This window comes from Rhincodon typus, chromosome 7 (genome assembly GCF_021869965.1).
Source record: "Rhincodon typus isolate 14 chromosome 7, sRhiTyp1.1, whole genome shotgun sequence".
Lineage (NCBI taxonomy): Eukaryota > Metazoa > Chordata > Chondrichthyes > Orectolobiformes > Rhincodontidae > Rhincodon > Rhincodon typus.
In genome coordinates this window covers 3406123-3428238 of record NC_063338.1, presented here as the reverse complement: position 1 = coordinate 3428238, position 22116 = coordinate 3406123, and the positions used below count along the sequence as shown (strand labels likewise).

General features: G+C 41.4%; 1 protein-coding gene across 1 annotated transcript in view; it reads left to right on the top strand.

Moving 5' to 3' along the window:
* Positions 1-21067, top strand: part of kansl1l (KAT8 regulatory NSL complex subunit 1-like) — an 80426-nt gene extending 59359 nt beyond the window's left edge. The window contains exons 11-15 of the mRNA XM_048598670.1: positions 2855-2909; positions 3632-3744; positions 7724-7892; positions 19179-19497; positions 20684-21067. Of these exons, the coding sequence (XP_048454627.1) occupies positions 2855-2909; positions 3632-3744; positions 7724-7892; positions 19179-19442 (601 nt within the window). The 3' untranslated portion in view covers positions 19443-19497; positions 20684-21067. The remainder of the gene's footprint in view (positions 1-2854; positions 2910-3631; positions 3745-7723; positions 7893-19178; positions 19498-20683) is intronic.
* The last annotated feature ends 1049 nt before the right edge of the window (positions 21068-22116 follow it).

The following is a 22116-nucleotide window of genomic DNA, read 5'->3' as shown; positions in this document are numbered from 1 at the left end:
TCAAGAACTTGACGCCATTCAGGACAAAGCAACCTGCTAGATTGACACTGCACCCACTCCCTCCACCACCAACGCTCAATTGCAGCAAGGTGTACTACCTACAAGATGCATTGTAGAAATTCACCAAAGATCCTCGGACATCACCTTCCAAACCCACGATCACTTCCATCTAGAAGGACAAGGGCAGTAGATATTTGGGAACACCACCTTCAAGTTCCCCTCCAAACCACTCCCCATCCTGACCTGGAAATTTATCGCTGTTCCTTCGCTGTCTTGGTCAAAATCCTGGTATTCCCTCCCTAATGGTTTTGTGGGTCAACCTGCAGCAGCTGGACTGCAGCGGTTCAAGAAGGCAGCTCACCACTACCTTCTCAAGGGCAACTAGGGACGGGCAATTAAATGCTGACCAGCCGGTGACACCCACACCCCACAAAATGAATTTTTTAAAAAAAACTTGCTTTGAGGCATGAATTGACTGAGGGTAGATTTGGACTGTACATTAAAAGACATTATGGTAGAGACGCAACATGAAGAACTAATACCTACTAAGCAAAAAAAAAATTAAGGAACAAAAATACGGCAGCACGGTGGCTCAGTGGTCAACACTGCTGCCTCGCAGCACCAGGGACCGGGGTTTGATTCCACCCTCGGGTAACTGTGTGGAGTTTGCACGTTCTCCCCGTGTCTGCGTGGGTTTCCTCCGGGTGCTCCGGTTTCCTCCCACAGTCCACAGGTGTGCCATGCTAAACGCATAGTGTCAGGGATGTCTAGGTTAGGTGGGTTAGACATGGGGAAATGCAGGGGTAGGGGAATGAGTTGGGGTGGGATGCTCTTCAGTGGGGTGGTGTGAACATGTTGAGCCAAATGGCCTGTTTCCACACTGCAGGTATTCTATGATTCTATGAAAAATCTTGCAGAAAAATTGCTCTGTGGCAAATGAGAAGTTAAAAATTGTATTAGATCAAAGGAAGAAGCTTACTGTTTGACTTAAAAGAAAACTAAGAGTGAAGTTAGGGAGGATTTTAGACTTTAGCTTAGGAAGATCAAGAAATTAATAAGGAAAAAATATACAAATGACTAAGTGGCACATTCTGAGAGAAAAGCATCAGCCATGTGAGTAAAAAGGAATTTATGAACACATTGAGGCCTTCACAGAAAAAGAAACTAAAAATGCCCTGGAAGTGATGAAGAATGGTGTATCTAGTTTTTGCAGGAATGAGGGTCTTAAATAAATCAATAGAAGTAAAGATATAGTATGGGAAGAATGAATAGGAGTAGGTAATGACAAGCGCATGGATCTGTCTGCCTTCGTCCTAGAGTTTTAAAAGAACTGGCTACAGAAATGGTGGATACATGGTTTTTACCTTCCAGGGTTCCTTGGCTTCGAGGGCATCTCCAAGCGTTGGAAGGTAGCAAACAAGCCTAATCCTGCTGTTTTTAAAAAAGAGGGAGGAGCAAAAATGGGGAGCTATTCTGGAATGTTTCAGATCCAAAACCTTAATAGGGACAGGAGTAGGCCATTCAGCCCCTTGAGCCTGCTCCTTATCCACTTTGCTGTCTATACTGTAAAGGCAGACACCAGATACTTGTTTAATATGTCTTGAATGAAAATTTGTCAAAAAAAAGAGAAATGGCTAAGGTAAGTGCTAAGGATGTTTTCCAGGGTTGCAGGATCTAGAAGACTGGATCACCGTCTCAGAATAAAGGATCAAGCTTTTAAGATTTCTTCAATCAGCATATTCAAAAATGGTCTCTTACTGTGCTCTGCCTTTCCTCATTTAAACTAGTTCTACTTTGGATTGGTACATCACTGACACCGCTAAAGCTTGTCACAGTGAATTGGTTGCCATGATTGCTTGCATAATAATGATTGTACTTCAGAAATAACCAGTTGACTACAAAAGTAAAATGCTGTGGTTGCTGAAAATCTGAAATAAACAAAAATTGCTGAAAATATTCAGTAGGTTTGGCAGAGAGAAACAGTTAACTTTTTTCCATTTGGAGATGTTTATTCATTTGCCAAGTGCTTTACTGAGGACGTTATACGTTATAAATGGAAACTGCATTTTTTTTCTGTAGTTGAGTGGATTTTGTAGTCAGCAGCAAAATCAACAATGATTCTGTAGTGATTACATTTTTTTTTTGAGGGGTGGGGAGTGTTTCTCAATATTCCCAAAGTTCCCAAGATGTGATAACTTTTTTCAATTCACATTAGTCTTGTTCACTGAAAAGCTGATGTATTATGATGTCTGCAGTGGATTCTGCCAAAGGTGGTGCTCCAGCTCCAACTGACAAAAGAAATAAATCATTTCAGAAACATCCCAAGACACTGTACAAGATTCATCCAATCATCTATTTAATCTGTTTTTAGTCTGCATGATTCCAACTGGATATCAGTTATTGTGATCTTTCTCATTCTTCATAAAGTACAAAACAGCTGTGTTCCAGCTCTTTATTCATACTTCAGTCTGGTTCTATGTTACATTGCTAAAGTTTGTGATATGTTGTTCTCACTGCTTTGCTCAAAATAGAATGCTTTTTCTCTGATGCAGCACAAATTTAAATTAAAAAACAAAAGTATCAAAGAGGAGGTGAGGAAATATGTTTTACACGATAGATATTGGAACAGTCAGGAATGCACTGCATTTAAATGACGTTGAATGGAAATTCAGCAGTAACGTTTGACAGTGAATTAAACGAAGTTGGGGAAGGAGAATTCACAGGGCCATGGGAAGGACAGGAGTGGGGCTAATTGGATAAGTAGCTAGCACAAGACCAACAGACCTACAGCTCACTCCTGTGCTATGCAATTCATAGGTTTGTTGACTGAATTTGCTTTCCTTTCTGTCAACAGCTGGCGAATTGTGCCCATCAAACCGTCAAAAGAACGACACACACCAGGGGAAGTGGTATGTTTGAAGTCAACAGCAACAGTTCCAATAACTGGTAGTGACTTTTATCAATGACCCCTTTACAATCATACTGATAACTCTGGGACTGCAACTGCCCAGCTGATTTTAGATCAGTTGCATTTCCCATTATTGATACTGGTTATAGTACTTGCCCTTTTTTGCTTTCCAGATCACTGGTCCCACCTGATATTTTATACCATTGTTATTGCTCTCATTGTACCAACATTTTAAGGACTGTACAATCCTATAATAACAACCCATCTTAGCCTTCTTCAAAAATTTTTGTATCCATATTAACCACCATCCCTCTATTCAGTTATTTGTTTCTTATTCTTTTCAATGAAAAATGTTTCCCCCCACTACTGAGAGATTTCTGTCATTTTAATGGCAGTGGCTTTTGGATGTCCTGTTAAGAGATTTGCAATACTTCACTAACATATAAACCGGACTTCCACCCTAAATTGGTTAGAGGTGGAAACTCTTATGCAATTGGCTGCCTTCTTAGGCAAGAAATAAGGGGAAAACTCCTGAAAGTCCTGGCACTTATTTTGGCAGGGCATCAGCATCCCTGCCTTTTTTTGTTATTGCTGCTTCTGCTTTTCTATTTCCTTATGCTCATGTTTTTTCTTAGTATAATCCTTGTGCAAACATTTTAACCAAGTTTATGTTAATTAAACAAGATTTTAGTTTCTGTTGGTCAATGTCCGCTTTATTCACAGCTAGAAGACATTTCAGATGAAGCATTTTCCTTACGGCATAAAAAGCATGAAAAATGGGAGCAGGCAAGATGGTTCCTGTGGGAGCAGAGCAAATGTCATCGAAGAGGCAACAGGCAAGTGTATTGATCCAGTATTGATTACAGTGTTGTTCTCTCTTCTTTACACTGCATACCAATATGGAGGACCCAAGGTTGCTATATATTTGGTTTACTGTTTTCATCTGACCTTGATGTTTCTTTTTAAGTAGGTACCATACTTAGTTGTATTGCAAGCAGTCATTTTGTTAAAGTTTCTCGTCTGCTAAAACTGCTAATTCCTTGCTTGGCTCAAACCTTGATACCTCACCCATCTAGCCTCCCCTCGTGTGCCTTAATGCCTTAATTCACGCTCTCTCTTACGAAGAGTACTAGGTACCAAGGGCTGTCAGTACTTAAGAAATCACAGACCAACGAAGGGTTATTGACTCCAGAATGTGAGAAGCTCTACTTTAAAAAAGATTGCTTGAAGTTTTTGTCTTCATCTCTGACCTCCACACAATGATAAAACAGAAGAATGCCGTGGAGCCCTTTGACCCATTGTGTCCATGCTGGTCAAAAACAATCAACTATTCTAATCCCATTTTCCAGCACGTGGCTCATAGTCTTTTATGCCTTGGCATCACAAGTGCACATCGAAATACTTCTTAAATGTTATGAGGGTTTCTGCCTCTACCATCCTTACAGGCAGTGAGTTCCAGATACCCATCACTGTCTGAGTGAAAAAGTTTTTCTCTCATCCCCTCCTAAACCTTCAGCAGTGGAGTTTTGGATGATTGCAGGTTTACTTCAATTTGCTGCTGAAATAACTCCACTGAGACTGGTGTCCTGTCACCAAATCACCCTTTATTTACGTGAAATGTCCTTCACAACAAGAGCAGTGTTCCACAGAGATTTGTGCTGGGTCTGCTGTCATTTGTCATTAATACAAATGATTTGGATGAGAATTTAGGAGGAATGGTTAGTAAGTTTGTGGATGACACCAAAATTGGTGATATAGTCGGCAATGAAGAAAGTTTTCTAAGGTTACAAAAGGATCTTGATCAATCAAGCCAACGGACTGAGGAATGGCAGATGGAGTTCAGTTTGGATAAATGTGAGGTAATGCATTTTAGTAAGGCAAACAAGGGCATGAATTGTACAACCCGAGGCAGCGTTGTTGAACAAAGAGACGTTTGAGTTCAGGTACATAGTTCTTAAAGTTGTGTCACAAGTAGAGAGTGGGTTTAGCATGCTTGCCTTCATTGCTCAGAACATTGAGTACAGGATTTGGTCATGTTGAGGTTGTACAGGACATTAAGGCCACTTTTGGAGTACCGTGTCTATTATAGGAAGGGTATTACTAAATTGGAGAAGATTCATAGTTCATAGAATCCCTATGGTGTGGAAACAGGCCCTTCGGCGCAACAAGTCCACACCAACCCTCGGAGCATCCCACCCAGACCCGTCCCCCTAATCTACAGATCCCTGGACATTATGGGCAATTTAGCATGGCCAATCCACCTAGCCTGCACATCTTTGGACTGTGGGAGGAAACCGGAGCACCCAGAGGAAACCCACGCAGACACGGGGAGAATGTGCAAACTCCACACAAGGGATTTACCAGGATGTTGCCAGGACTAGAGGTCTTGAGTTACAAGGAGAGGCTGGATAGGCTGAGACTTTTTTCACTGGCATGTAGAAAGATGAGGGGTGACCTTATAGAGGTTTGTAAAATCATGTGGGACATAGATAAGTGAATAACAAACGCTTTTTCCCTTCGGTGGGGGAGTTGAACTAGAGGGCATACCTTTTAAGGTGGGAGGAGAAAGATTTAAACTGGATCGGAGGATAATGGTGCTTTGTATGTGAATAAACTGCCAGAGGAAGTGGTGAGCTTTGGATAGGTACATGAATAGGAAAGGTTTGGAGGGATATGGGCCAAATGTAGGCACGTGGGACTAGTTTAGTTTGTGAAACTTAGTCGGCATGGATGAGTTGGACCGAAGGGTCTGTTTCCACGAAGGGGAAAAGCTTCTTAATGTCTATCTATGTCCCTCATGATTGAGATATATAAAATTATGTCCCCTCTCAATTTTCTCTGATCTAAGGAATTTACAAGAGTCAGCCCTGCAATTGTGGATTTGACACACATTTGCATTTACTTTTCAGATCTATCCTGACCAGTTTCATGTGGCTGGAGATGATAGATTAGGGAATAGAATGATTCTGCAACTCACGTTCTTGGATAGCACCTTCCAAACCTGTGACCTTTTCCCATCCAGAAGCAAAAGGCATCGGATCCATAGAAACACCACATGCAATTTCCCCACCAAGTTGTTTACATCTGACTTGAAACTGCTCTTTCACTGTGCTACTGGGTCAACACCCTTAACAGCATTGTGGGTGTACTCCAAGAACTGCAGCAGTTTAGTAAGACAGCTCACCACAATCACTACAGTTAGGGATGGGAAATAAATGAGAGGTCACCACTTTGGATCTGAGAAAGGATAGAACACAGTAGTTTCTAAATGTTGAGAAAGTAGAAATACAGGGTGTCCTGACTTCAGGTCTGGTTTATTTTCCTCAAAATGAATTTTAGAGAGGACACTCATGGGTTGTTGCTTGTACCCAGCTGCTGCCTGGTGGTGGCTTTTTGCACTTGGCCTGCACACATTTTTGTTGCCTACATAGCTGACTTGAGTCGTTGCTTTGTGGAACTTGTCCACATGGCTGTAGGGGCACTTCTGTTTTGGACAACCCCTTGGTTCGGGGATGTTGCTATGATAAAGTTCTGCCATAAAAACATTGTGACAAATTGCTGCATGAGATTTCCAGTCTGAATCATGTGCTGACATCAAAGTGAAACAATAGTAAACACGTTGACTTTAAATGTGAAATACCTTTTAATAGAGATGCAGATATACTGATCATTTAAAATACCATGAACCAGTAAATAAATCATTAGTAAGCTTAATACAGGTTCAAATGAGGCATTCAGGAGGCATTATAAGTGATTACTAAAAATAATGTGCAAGGTTACAAGGGAGAGAGACTGAGTCAAGTCATGTTCTTTTGGAGAGCCAGTGTACACATGATGGGCCGAATAGCTTCCTCCTTCACGTTAAGAATTTTGATAGTATAGCTTATGACTCCTTCCATCACTTTGCCAATGACTGAGAGTAAACTGATGGGATAGTAATTGGCTAATCTGGATTTGTCGTGCTTTTTGTGTACAGGACATACCTGGGTAGAGTTGTAGTTGGGCTGGAACAACTTGTTGAGCTGCACATCACTTTCTGGAGCACAAGTTTTCAGTACCATTGCTGGAATGTTGTCAGACATTTCTTGATATCATGTGGAGTGAATCAAATTGCCTGGAGACTGGCGTATATGACGCATAGGACCACTGGTGGAGGCTGAGATGGATCATCCAGTTGGCCCTTGTGACTGCAGATTGTTGCGAATGCTTCAGCCTTCTCTTCTGCATTGATGGTGTGGGCTTCCCCATTGAGGATAGGGATATTTGTGGAATCCTACCCCTCCTGTTATTTAATCGTCCACCACAGTTCATGATTGGATGTGGCAGGACTGCAGAGCTTGGATCTTGCCATAGATGCTACCAAACCTTCTGAGTTTCTCTGCTATTTTCTGTTTTAATTTTTGATCTGTTCTGTTGGTTATGCGATTGCTTGGCCCTTGTATTGCATACTGCTTGTCGTGCTACTGGTCTTGGGTCATATCAGGTTGACTTCTCATGCCTGGTGCTACTCCTGGCATGCTGTCTTGCACTCTTCATTGAACCAGGATTAGTCTTCTGTCTGGTGTTGTCTTAAAATCTTTTTGCTACAGTTTTGTCCATTCCCTTGACTTATAAATATGATGTTACACTATTATCTACACTAGTTACAATGCAACCTATTTTTGTGTCTTTGGAAATTTCTAGACACACTAACTTTACAAATTGCACCCCCCAAAATGTATTATTTCAAGGGAAGTGGTCGTTCTGAACTTGCTTCCTGATATTGAAATTATTTTTATGGCCTTTTAGCTTATCAATCTTTATTTTTTCCTTTAGGTCATCATCCTTCAGTAAGAATAATGATGAGCATTTGAATCCTCACCTTCCAGCTTCTCCAGATATTCAAAACCAACTCAACTGTACTAGCTCAGGGTGCTGTGTTTCTGAGGTGGCACAGACTGAAGAGCCTCAGGATTTACATCTAGAGGGAGGGACCAATGCAAAGGTAGGTTGGAGAAAATGTGTTTCTGTTATCTTGTTAATGTTATCTTTGTGTTAATATATATAATTTCAATTCTGTAGCCACTTCTGTTGTTTCTAATAGGTATTTATGTTTATAATAAATCTTGAGGATGCATGTTTCGTTGTCCTTTATGGGCAGGACAGTAGCTGTGGTTAGCACTGCTGCCTCACAGCACCAGGGACCCAGGTTCAATTCCAGCCTCCGGTAACTGTCTGTGTGGAGTTTACACATTCTCTCAGCTGTCTGCGTGGGTTTCCTCCCACAGTCCAAAGATGTGCAGATTAGGTGGATTTGCCATGCTAAATTGCTCATAGTGTCCAGGGGTGTATAAATTAGGTGGATTAGCCATGGGATATGCAGGGTTACAGGGATGGCGGGGGTGGGACACTAAGAGTTTCTATAGGTACGTGAAGAGAAAGAGATTGGTGAAAACAAATATAGGTCTCCTACAGACAGGAACAGGGTAATGTATAATAGAGGACAAAGAAATGGTTGAGCAACTGAATACATACTTTAGATCTGTCCTCACAAAAGAGGACACAAATCAGATACCAGAAATGTTGGAGAATGCAAGATTTAGTGAGAGGGAAGAATTGCGGGAGATCAATATTAGTAGAGAAATGATGTTGGGAAAATTGATGGGATTGAAGGCTGATAAATCCCCAGGGCCTGATAATCTATATCCCAGAGTACTTTAGGAAGTTGCTCTAGAAATAGTGGATGCATTGGTGGTCATCTTCAGGATTCTGTAGACTTTGGAACAGTCCCTGCAGATTGGAGGGTAGCTAATGTCCACTCCAATATTCAAAAAGGGAGAAAACCAGGAATTATAGACCAGTAAGCCTAACATTGGTAGTATGGAAAATTCTTGAATCCATTATCAACGAGTTTATAGCAGAGCATTTAGAAAGCAATGGCAGGATCAGACACAGTCAGCATGGATTAACAAAGGGGAAATCAAGCTTGGGAAATTAGTTGGAATTCTATGAAGATGTAATAAGTAGAGTTGACAAGGGACAGTTGATGTAGTATATTTGGACTTTTAGAAAGCGTTTGACAAAATCCCGCATAAGAGATTAAGATTATTGCACAAGATTAAAGCACATGGAATTGGGGGAAGTGTATTGAGATGGATAGGAACCTGGTTGGCAGAGAGGAAACAAAGAGTAGGAATTAGTGAGTCCTTTTCAAATTGGCAGGCAGTAACTAGTGGGGTGCCACAGGGATCGGTGCTGGGTGTCCAGCTATTCACAATATATATTAATGATTTGGATGAGAGAACAAAATGTAACATCTCCAAGTTTGCAGATGATACCAAGTTGGGTGGGAGGGTGAAATGTGACGAGGATACAGAGATCCTTCAGCATGATCTCCACAGGTTAGTTGAGTGGGCAAATCAATAGCAGATGCACTATAATTTGGATAAATGTGAGGTTATTCACTTTGGAAGCAAAAACAAGAAGGCACATTACTACCTGAATGGCTGTAAATTGGGAGAGTGGAGTGTGCAGCAGGACCTGGCTGTCCTTGTGTACCAGTCACTGAAGGTAAGCATGCAGGTGTAGCAGGCGGTTAAGAAGGCAAATGGTATGTTGGCCTTCATTGCGAGAGGTTTTGAGTGCAGGAGCAGGGATGTGATGATGCGTTTATGCAAGGCCTTGGTAAGGCCACACCTAGAATATTGTGTGCAGTTTTAGTCTCCTTTTCTGAGGAGGGATGCTCTTGCTCTTGAGGGAGTGCAGCGAAGCTTTACCAGGTTGATTCCAGGGATGGTGGGACTGACATATGAGGAGAGATTGACTGACTAGGTTAGGATTGTTTTTGCTGGAGTTCAGACGAGTGAGGGAGTATCTCATAGAGACTTATGAAATTCTAACAGGACTGGACAGGGTAGATGCAGGGAGGATGTTCCTGATGGTATATATGTCTAGAACCAGGGGCCACAGCCTGAGGATTTAGGGTAGACCATTTAAGACTGAGATGAGGAGACGTTTCTTTACCTCAAGAGTGGTGAGCCTGTGGAATTCATTACCACAGGATGTTGATGCCAAAGCATTGAATTTATTCAAGAGGTGGCTAGCTTGGGGCAAATGAGATCAAAGGTTACGGAGGGAAGCAGGCTTAGGCTTTTGAGTTGGACGATCAATGATCATGGTAATGGCAGAGCAGGCTCCAAGGGCAGAATGGCCACCTGCTGCTCATATCTTCTATGTTTCTATGTATTACCTAATGTCCTCCTGATGGTCACCCTTTACAACCTCATATAAAATAGAGGCACTCTATTGGAATTATCTCCTGTAATATTCCATACATGACTGTGTTCACTTTGTGAAGTGATTTATGCCCAGTATCCAACACTGCTCATCTTTTGACTGATTGCCACAAGAGTTATAGAAAGGCATTCTGCATCTTGTTATGCTTCTGATTTCGGTTTTGGGTAAATTGTTGGAGGTGATTATAAAAGATAGGATTTATGGATATTTAGAGAGGCAAAAATTGATTTAGGGATAGTCAGCATGGTTTTGGGCAAGGAAAATAGTGTCTCACGAACTTGAGTTTTTTTTGAGGAAGTTACCAAAAAGATTGAGGGCAGAATAGTAGATGTTATTTACTTGGCCTTCAGTAAAGCCTTCGAAAAGCTTCTGCATGGTAGACTGATTTGTAAGGTTAGTTCACATGGGATTCAGGGTGAGCTTGCCAATTGGATACAAGTGGTGGTGCTTCTTGGACTGGAGGTCTGTGACCAGCGATGTTCCAGGGGGATCAGTTCTGGGTCCTCTTTTGTTTGTCATTTGTATAAATGATTCAGATGAAAATATAGAAGGCATGGTTAGCAAGTTTGCAGAAGACACCAAAATTGGTGGCATAATAGACAGTGAAGAAGGTTTTTTAAGATTACAAAGGGATTGTGATAAATTGGTCAATGGGCTGAAAAATGGCAAAAGGAGTTCAATCTAGATAAATGCAAGGTATTGCATTTTGGTACAACAAACAAGGGTAGGCCTTGTACAATTAATGGCACAGCATTGGGTAGTGTTGTAGAACATAGGGGTTCAGTACAAAATTCTTTAAGTTTGCGTCACATACAGACAGGGTAGTTAAAAAGGCACTTGGCATGCTTGTCTTCATTGCTCATTCCTTTTGAGTTGGGAAGTCATATTGAGGTTGTACAGGACATTGATGAGGCCTCTTCTGGAATACTGTGTCCATTTCTGGTCACCCAGTTATAGGAAGGATATTATTAAGCTGGAGAGGGTTCAGAAGAGATTTACCACGATGTTGCTAGGTATGAAAGGTTTGATTTATAAAGCAAGGCAGGATAGGCTGGGACTATAAGTTTATAAAATAATGAGGGGTAAAGATAGTCAGTGGTAGTTATCTTTTCCCTTTGGGGAATTTCTGGACTAGGGGCCACATTTTTATGGTGCGAGGATAGAGATTTTAAGAAGATATGAGGGGCAAATGTTCTTAGAGGATGGTTCACTTGTGCAATGAACTTCCTGAGGAAGTGGTGGATGTGCATGCAATTACAACATTTTAGAAGACATTTGGATAAATACATGGAAAGGAAAGGTTTGGAGGGATATGGGCCAGAGCAGGCAGGTGAGACTACTTTAGTTTGGGATTATGTTCAGCATGAACTGGTAGGACTGAAGGATCTGTTTCTATGCTATATGACTCTGACTCTATAGTGACTGTCTTACTGATTATATTAATCTTGCCTCCAGCAAGACACAGACAATCTGTGTAACAGATGGGAAACTATTTGACCTGCACTGCCATCAATCCAAAACCAGAATCATTTCATCCTCAATCCTAGAATCAGAATGTAAGCATGTAAGAGGTGGCATGGTGGCTCAGTGGTTAGCACTGCTGCCTCATGGCACCAGGACCCGGGTTCGATTCCATCCTTGGGCGACTGTCTGCCTGTGTGGGTTTCCTCCCACAGTCCAAAGATGTGCAGGCTAGGTGGATTGGCCATGCTAAATTGCCTGTAGTGTTCAGGGATGTGTAGATTAGGTGGGTTATAGAGGGATGGGTCTAGGTGGGGTGGACTTGTTGGGCCAAAGGGCCTGTTCCTTCACTGTAGGGATTCGATATATTAAAAAAAAAGAAAACCAATAGAATAACATACAGCACATGGTTCTGACTGTTCTTCATTAGTCATGTTTATCTTGGGTTTCTGTTAAATAATAGAACTGTAGAATTTTACAGCTCAGAAGGAGGCCATTCTTGTGTTTATATCAACTCACGAAAGAGCTACCCAGCTAATCCTACTCTTTAGCTTTATCTCTGTCGCCCTCTAACTTCATCGCTTTCAAATATATATTTAGCTCTCTTTTGAAGCCTCCTGTGAAATTTGCCTCCACTACTCTCCCAGGCAAGGCATTCCAAATCCTAACTTCTGAATAAAGCAGTTTCTCCTCATATCGCTCCTAGTTCTCTTGTTGACAGTCTTAAAATTGTGACCCCTAGTTATTGACATACCAAGAAAGGGAAACAGAATATCCTTCTTGACCCTGTCAAAATTGTTCATCATTTTGAACACCTCAGTAAGGTCACCTCCTCCTCCTCTGCTCCAAGGAGATTAAGCTCAATCTCGCTCATGTTTTCTTGTGTATCAAAAATCCTTCATTCCTGATATCATTCATTCTAGTAAATCTCATTTGAATTCTCTCCAGTATCTTTGCATAATCTTCCATATCTTTCCATAAATAAAGTGTCCTGAATTGAACACAACATTCCAAATGTGATCTTATCAATGATTTGTAAATCATTTCTTGCTTTTATATGTTATGCCTCTATAAATCCAGGATCCTATAAGCCACCTTAACAACTGTTTTAACTTGCCTGGCTGCTCCTGTACTCCCCTCAAAGTTGTGCCATTAAGCCTGTATTGTCTTTCCGTGTTTCTTATACCAAAATGCATTATCTTGCATATCTTTGCATTGAAATCCACGGGTGTCTGCCCACTTGCAATTTGAAAATGTCCCTCTGAAGCTGCTCGGCATCGACCTCGTAATTCACTATTCTCCCTAGTTAGTATCATCTGCATATTTAGAGATTTTTGCCATCAACACCCTTTTTCAAACCTTTTTTATAAATCATAAAAAGCAAAGGTCCCAACACCGATTCTTGGGGAACATCACTTCCAACTCTTCTCCAATCTGACAACTTCCCGTCTATACCTCCCGTCTGTTTCCTGTCTTTTAGCTGACATCTGATCCATTCTGCCAAAGACCCTTCAATCACAAACATTTCTAATTTGTTAACCAACCTACCATATGGCACCATATCAAATGCTTTCTGAAAGTCCAAATATACAATATCCACAGGTTTACCCTCATTCACTGCCTGTGTCACCTCATCAAAGAACTCGGTTAAATTTGTCAGACATGACCTACTGTTGACAAAGCCATGTTGACTGTCCAGTATTAACTTATTTTTCTCTAAGTGTATATTTACCTACCCATACTATGGCCTCTATCAGTTTTTCCATTGTTGATGTCAGGCTGACAGGCCTGTAGTTTCCTGAGTTATCTGTATCACTTTCTTAAACATTAGTGTAACATTTGCAATCCTCCAGTCCCCTGGGACTAATCCTATGTTCATAGAGGCCTGAAAAATTTGTCTCCACAATTTTCTCCCTTATCTGTAGGAATCTAGGATACATCCATAGAACATAGAACAGTACAGCACAGTGCAGGTCCTTCGGCCCATGATATTGTGCCGACTTATTATCCTACTGTAAGATCAAACTACCCTGCATACCCTACGTTTTACTATCATCCGTGTGCCTATCCAAGAGTCGCTTAAATGTCTCTAATGTATCTGACTCCACTACCACCGCCGGCAGCGCATTCCACGCACCCACCACTCTCTGTGTAAAGAACTGACCTCTGATATCTCCCCTACACCTTCCCCCAGTCACCTTAAGATTATGCCCCCTCATAATAGTCATTTCCGCCCGGGGAAAAATCTCTGGGTATCCACTCTATCTATGCCTCTTATCATCTTGTACACCTCTATCAAGTCACCTCTCATCCTTCTTTGCTCCAATGAGAAAAGCCCTAGCTCTGTCGACCTTTCCTCATAAGGCCTGCCCTCCAGTCCAGGCAGCATCCTGGTAAATCTCCTCTGCACCCTCTCTAAAGCTTTCACATCCTTCCTATAATGAGGCGACCAAAACTGAACACAATATTCCAAGTGTGGTCTAACCAGAGTTTTACAGAGCTGCAGAATAACCTCACGGCTCTTAAACTCAATTCCCCTGCCAATGAAAGCCAACACACCATATGCCTCCTTTACAACCCTATCTACTCGGGTAGCAACTTTGAGGGATCTATGAATGTGGACCCCAAGATCCCTCTGTTGCTCCACACTGCCGAGAAACCTGCCATTGACCCCATATTCTGCATTCAAATTCGACCATCCAAAATGAATCACTTCACACTTTTCCAGGTTGAATTCCATCTGCCACTTCTTTGCCGAGCTCTGCATCCTGTCAGTGTCCCGTTGCAACCTACAAGAGCCCTCCACACTATCCACAACTCCACCAACCTTTGTGTCATCAGCAAACTTACTGTTCCACTTCCTTAGCCAAGCCATTTATAAAGATCACAAAGAGCAGAGGTCCCAGAACAGATCCCTGCGGATCACCGAGCTCCAGGCTGAATACTTTCCATCTACTACCACCCTCTGTCTTCTATTGGACAACCAGTTCTGTATCCAGACAGCCAAATTTCCCTGAATCCCATGCTTCCTTACTTTCAGAATGAGTCTCCCATGGGGAACCTTATCAAATGCCTTGCTAAAATCAATATGCACCACATCCACTGCTCTGCCTTCGTCAATGTACTTTGTCACATCCTCAAAGAATTCAGTAAGGCTTGTGAGGCATGACCTGCCCCTCTTAAAGCCATGCTGACTAATTCTAATCAACCTGTGCTTTTCTAAATAATCATAAATACTATCTCTCAGAATCCTCTCCAGTAATTTGCCCACCACAGAAGTAAGACTGACCGGTCTGTAATTCCCAGAATTATCCCTATTCCCTTTCTTAAACAAGGCAATGACATTTGCCATCCTCCAATCATCTGGTACTACTCCAGTGGACAGTGAGGACACAAAGATCCTCGCCAAAGGCGCAGCAATCTCTTCCCTCTTCCAAGTCCCATCTGGAGTGCTGCCAGCCTTTTTAGCACCCCTCTATACTGTTCAGTTGCTCAACACCCACGTTTTGAATTAGGCCATTGTCACCATCTTCTAGTTTGGTAAAGACAGAAGCAAAATATTCATTTAATACCTCTGCCATATCCTTTGGCTCAGTGATCCACTTACCTTGCTTATTCCTTATGGGGCCCACTCTATCTTTTACTAATCCATAGAATCTATACAGTGTGGAAGCAGGCACTTCAACCCAACAAGTCCACCGTGCCACCCATGTTTTACTTTTAATGTGTCTGAAGAACACGTTACTATTCATTTTAATGCAGCCTGCCATCTTTTGTTCATGCTTGCTCTTAGGCTTATTGCAGCCTTAGCTGAGATACGCTTCCTGACATCTATTGCTATTGTTGTTCTGGTATGTATCACATGCCTCCTTTTTTCTTAACACATAACCCCTTAAGGGTCCCGACCCGAAACGTCAGTTTTCCTGCTCCTCTGATGCTACCTGGCCTGCTGTGTTCCTCCAGCTCCACGCTGTGTTATCTCTGACTCCAGCATCGGCAGTTCTTACTACCTCCTTTTTCCTTCCCTATTTTCTCATCAATGTCCTTGGTTATCTAGGGTAATGTAGCTTTGGATTCCCCGTATTTATTTCTCATGGGTATGTACCTTGCTTGTATCCTTTTGAAGTTCTCCCTTTTTTTAAAATCCACTGTTTTATCCACCAAAATGCATCAATTTGCTGAAGGTCGACTTCTTAGACCTTTTCCAGTCTGGTAACTTAATCATTGACTGATTATTATACTTTTTCAACTTAGCAATCATAACATCATAAATGTTCAATGTTATGTCCCAAATGCTCACCCACTCAGGTTCTCCGCTTGGTCTGCCTCGTTTTCTAGGACCAGATCCAGCACAGCTGCCTGTTCCACAAAGTTATCCTGTACGCATTACAGGAAGTTATCCCCTTCCATACCTGACAGTCTAGTTTTTCCACAATCCATCATCAGGTAATTGAAATCACCAACTATCACAACCCTACTTGCTCTGCAGATTTCCATAATCTGCCCATAAATGCTCTCTTCTACTTCCTCCTCACTGTTTGGAGGTCTGTAATAAGTACTCAACAAGGTCATTGCTCCCTTCTGTTTCTCACCTCCAACCATATAGATTCTAATTCAGGAGTTGGGACAATGACACTATCTTTGACCTAGACTGCTGCACCACCTCCCCTTTTACCCACCATGTTTCTACTAAAAGCCTTATAACCTGGAATGTTAAATATCCAGTCCTGTTCTGGCTTGAGTCCCGTGTCTGTCAATGCTACTATGTCATATCTCCCAGAGCAATTTCTGCTTCCAGTTCCCCAATTTTGTTTACTATACTCCGTGTATTTGCATATACACAATTTAATTCTGCCCTTATCTCTTACCCATTGTAAGGCAATAATTTCCTTGTTCAGTGTCAACACTTAAGACTTCCCTCACTTCCATTTCCCCATTCACCATCTCTCTTTTGCCTTCTCTGGTACTTCCAAAACTAGGTCCATTTGACATGCTGCTTATCTCAGCTACATCTTGCAAAATCCACTGTAACAAATTATAGAATTGTACATTATGAAGAGGCCCTCCTGCCCATCACGTCTGTACCACCAAAGCTACACTAAATCTACACCTAGCCCCATCTTTCTGTACTAGGCTCATAGTCATGACATTTCAAATGCTGATCCAAGTTCTTTTTAAAGGTTCAGGTTACCTGCCTCAATTACCTTCCCAGGCAGTGCATTCCAAACCCTCTGGGTGAAAAAAAATTTTCCTCAAATCTCTCTCAACCTTTCACTTTAAAATAATGTGCCCTTTTTTAAAATTGAACCTTCAGCTCAGGGGAACAACTACTCTCGATTCACCTGATCCATAGCCCTCATAATCTTACACACCTCTATCAGGTCCACTCTCAACCTGCTCTGCTTTAAAGAAAACAACCCAAACTTATCCAGCCTCTCTTCAGGCAGATCCTGGTGACTCTCCTTTGCATCTCTCCAGTGCACTTTGTACTTCCAGTGACCAGTACTACACGCAGTGCTATCGCTGTGCCTAACCAAAGTCCTGTACAGCTCCCACATAACCTTCCTGTTCTTATAATCTACACCTCAACTGATAAAAACACTGTCCCATATGCCACTTTAACTGCCTGATTAACCTGTCCTGCCACACCCAAGATCCTTCTGTTCCTGAGTTTCCTGGTGTCCTGCCATTTGTTGAGTACTTTCTAGTCTTTGGTACTATTTCCAAAGTGCAATACTTCACATTTATCAGGGTTAATATCTGCCACTAATCTGCCCTGCCCATCTGACCAATCCATTTATATCTTCCTGCAACCTAAGACCTCCTTCCTCACTGTCAACCACCCAGCCAGTATGTGTCATCCACAATAAAAACCGAAAGAACTACGGATGCTGTAAATCCGGAACAAAAACAAAGTTGCTGGGAAAGCTCAGCAGGTCTGGCAGCATCTGTGAAGGAAAAGAAACAGAGTTAATGTTTTGAGTTCTGAGGAAGGGCCACCGGACCCGAAATGTTAACTTTTTTTTTTCACAGGTGCTGCCAGACCTGCTGAGCTCCCCCAGGAACTTTGCTTTTGTGTCATCCACAAACTTATTTATCTATTCCCCTGTCCACGTTCTCATCCAAATTGTTTATGAATATCACAAACAAGAGACCCAGTACTGATCCCTGTGGTACACCAATGGCACTGGCCTCAAGATACAAACAACCTTCCTGCATCATTTTCTATCTGCTGTCACTCAGCCAATTTTGGATCCAACATGCCAAGTTAGCACATGGGATCCAGGCTTTCACTTTCTTCATCAGTCTGCCATGTGGGATCTTATCAAAAGCTTTGCAATCCATATCAACTGCATCCTCATCTACACTCTGAAAAATTCAACCAGCTTTGTTAGGCATCACCTCACTATGGAAAAAAATCATGCTGACTGTGGCCCTGATCAAACCTTTCTTCTCTAAATAGAGATTAATTCTCTCCTTCAGAATTTTCTCCAATAGTTTCCTGACCACTAGTCTATCTCTATCACCCTTCTTGAAAAGAGAAACCACATTAGCAATGCTCCAGTACTCTGGCATTTCCTCCAAGCAGCTGGAGAGAAATTAACAGTTTGGGTCAGGGCCCTTGTAATTTCCCCTCTTGTATCCCAGGCTGCCAAAGGACACAAGTCCTCCAGACCTGGGGATTTGTTGTCTTTTAAACCCTCCAGAACCTCCAATACCTTAGTCCCTATATCAATCTGCTCAAGCACTTCTCTGTTCCTCTTCCTCAAATCTGTACCTACATTCTCCTCCTGACTAAAGACAGTTGTGAAGTACTTGTTTAACACTCCAACGATGTCATGTGGCTCCACACACATACGTTTCTCCTTGGTCCCTACTCTTTCCCTGGTTATTCTCTTCCCACTTGTAAAATATCTTGGATTTCTCCCTAATTTTGCCTGCCAATATATCTTGATGACCAGGATATATTGTTTGAACCAGAGGTCACTAAGTTTTAATACTGTTTGAAGGAAAGGAATATTGAAACATTTTATACATGTAGCTTTGAGATTCTGTAGTGTCTTAGTTGGTCAGTGTGATCAGAGAAGGTGAATGATTTGAAAAGGAAATTGGATCAACAACTGAAGGAAGTAAACTTCGAAGGGCTGCAGTGATTTAGTGAGGTGTTGGACTGACTGCATTGATATATGGAGAGCCAATATGGCCTGTATAGATCAAATAGCTGTAATGACATCGATCCTGTTAAATACCTTTTTGAAATAGGATTTGGGCAATTTAAACTGCAGTTAAATTTTAACATCGCTGTTTTGTCTGTCCAAGCTTTCTCGAGCATGTTTTTGTTCTGGAATTCAACAATGTTGAGTAATGCTCCAAGGATTAAGGTATATTTGTTCAAGATGAGTGTGTGAGGTCAGATGTTGATGCAGTTTCAAAACTTTTTGAGCTTGTGAATATTGAAGATACAAGGTGTAATGGAAAATATGTAAATCATTAACACAGCTTTATCTATAATGAGAACTGCTCTTTCTTTCAGGTCGTTTTACCCTGGAATTGTCGTACTTTCCCTCTGAATGACGAGGAGACAAAACACTTGACTCATCCGGAGGTAGCTGTAAGTGATAAGGTTGGACCTCAACCACTCACGAGGTCATACTTGGCGCTCAGTGGGAATAGCCCAACTAATCAATCACCAACTGGCACTGGAAGTTCAGACAGAGTGCCATCCAATGGACACATAGCTACTGAAGAAGCAGAATATAAACTCTCACTCTGGAGACAGAGCAGTGTAATGAAGTAGTGCTGATAAACCTGAGATTTATTTAGCAAACAGAAAATTATTGGATGATCATAAGGTAACTGATGCAGTGAGTTTTATAACTGTCTTTTTGAAAGTAGCCACTTCTAAGCAATTTTGAGCAAACCTTTGTTCCTACCCCTTCTGAAAGTGTGGATTCTAGCATGGGTGACTACTCATCCAGAACTTCTCCCTAGTGCTTATAATTCAATCCATCGCCTCTGGCAGCATTCAGGGTTATTTACCGATTGTGAACATGTCGCTGTGCTGGGTCCTTGCTCCACTGAACATCCATACTTAGTCATTTTCAGCAAATGTTGCTGGAACTAAACTTTGGAATTTGGGCTGATTTCATGTTCACTTCAATTTAGGGCATGAAGCTATTAATTGTAGCCCCCATTTATGGCCAGCAGATATCAAGAGTTGAACATGGATTCTGCCACTATGCAACTTTTCAAGCACATGGTTTCCTGTGGCAGTAAGAGTAACATGTATTTTTGGATGTGCAGTTCATACATCTCAAACCTCCAATAACATGACAGTTTCAGGTACAAGGTAATAAAAGGTCACACACTTGTCATTCACTGTTTCTGTCTCCACCTTTGCTATCTGACCTGCTGAGGGTTTTCAGCATTTTGTGTGTTTTTTAATATCAGGTAATGAGGTTGTTTTTCAGCTCTGTTCAGCTTTTATCTCCAGTCTTTCTGAGCCACTATATATATATTTTTTTTAAACAACATCTCACCTTTCAGACTAAATAGTGCTTTTATCAATATCGGATCTTGTGGACGACGCTGATGCTCCCCATTTTCACACCCTCTAGACTCTTTGCTTTACTTGTCCTTATACCAGCTCATTTGCCCCTTGTGCCACTTGTCTCTGCCTCTATATTTACTTTGAAACCACTTTATCTCTTTTGCCAGTCCTGACACAAGATGTTGCTAGACCTGTTGAAATATTTTGCTTTTCAACCATTTTTACATTCTAACCTGTGAACTATACTAACAGTTTTTGATCCAGAATAATCCCAGGCTCATCTTCTGAGGAAACCAAAAAAGTGCTGGAGAAACTTTGTAGGTCTGGAAGCATTTGTGGAGGCTTTGATGGAGAGAGACAGTTAATGTTTTGAGTCAGATTTAATTCTTCAGAACTGAAAGCAATGAGGAAAAGACTGTTAAATTTCTGAATGGAATTTATTTCCTGTTTTCATCATACTTTGCTAATCCCTCGTATTATTCTTGCAGCCATTTTCTTCAAGAAATCACCTTATGGTAGTGAAAGACACCTGCAATTCCATAAGCTTTTTGGACTGATTTTTAAGCTAAAAAAATCATTCAAATATAACTGTGGAAGGTTGTATTTTCAGTTCTTTGCCTGAACTCCTGGATGTATTCATTTGAGAGAAACAGTCTAAGCCTGGAGTCGTCAATGAGAACAGCAGTATCCAAATTGTAAACTTTTTTCCTAATCTGTTGAATATTCTGCATCCTATTTGACCAGCAGCTGGACCTGAGGTCATATCAACTAGATCAAGAGAAAGTGTTCTGAAACTGTTTTTGTTTAGGTTTCTTTTCACACCTTTTTGCCTTCTGTTTATCTTTATTAACTAAAATAATTTTACTTAAAAAGTGTTATTGTCCTCTCTTGTGCTAAAAGGTTCCAGTCGGTGCATCTGTGCTGCAAATACTTAAGCAACTGAAAGGCAGGTAAATGTCAGGGTGGACTGGGCCATGCGTTCAAAGCTTCATCAGAGCAGCTGTGTATTTCCAGCATTTTTTAAGGTTTACTTTGTATCTTGACTGAAAGTAATTTGCTTTTAACAATCTGCCCCATATTTATTGTTAGTATTGCCATTATCAATTTTAACACTGCACTAAGGAAAATAATTTCAGTCACTGTGATAACGTATCATTGGAACAGTAGTGTTAAATACTTTCCTTCAAAGCCAGCATTTTCCTCCTCCAAGAGAGTTTTATATGGTTCTGGTTTTTGGGAGTGATATTTATGATTTTAACACCATCACCCAATTTCTCATTGTGTGTGGAACAACTGGATACATAGACCACCAAGAAGCTGTTCTTCCCCTTTTTTATATTTAGGGCATATTCTTCACCCTAAAAGGAAGAACTACTACACTTCCTCTAGAGCTTCCTTGAAACCAGATGACAGTTTCAAAGATAACTGGAGGGATATGTAGTGTTGAAGAAATGGGAAGGCTAGGAGATTGTATTTCATTTACCACTTTGCCCAATCTGGGGAAATGAGGTTATGGAGTTTGGTGGGCAGTTTAAACCATAACTCCTAAGGTTAATGTGCAGAAGTTAGGAAGGCAAATACAATGCTAGAATACAAGACCAGAGATGTAATGCTGAGGCTGTTAAGGCTCTGATCAGACTGTATCTGGAACACAGTGAGCAGTTTTGGGCCTTATAATCTAAGGATGCACTAGCCGCCCAAGGATGAAGGGCTTGTCAGATGAAGGATTGAGGACTGTTTTTGTACTTGGTGTTTAGAAAGATGAAGACGGGGAATCTATTGAAACTCTAATACTGAGGACTGGATACAGTGGACAGGGAGAAAATGTTTCCACTAGTTCCTCCTGCTAGGACCTGAGGGCATGGCCCCTTAGAACTGAGATAAGGAATTTCTTCAGCCAGGTATGGTGAATCTGTAGAAC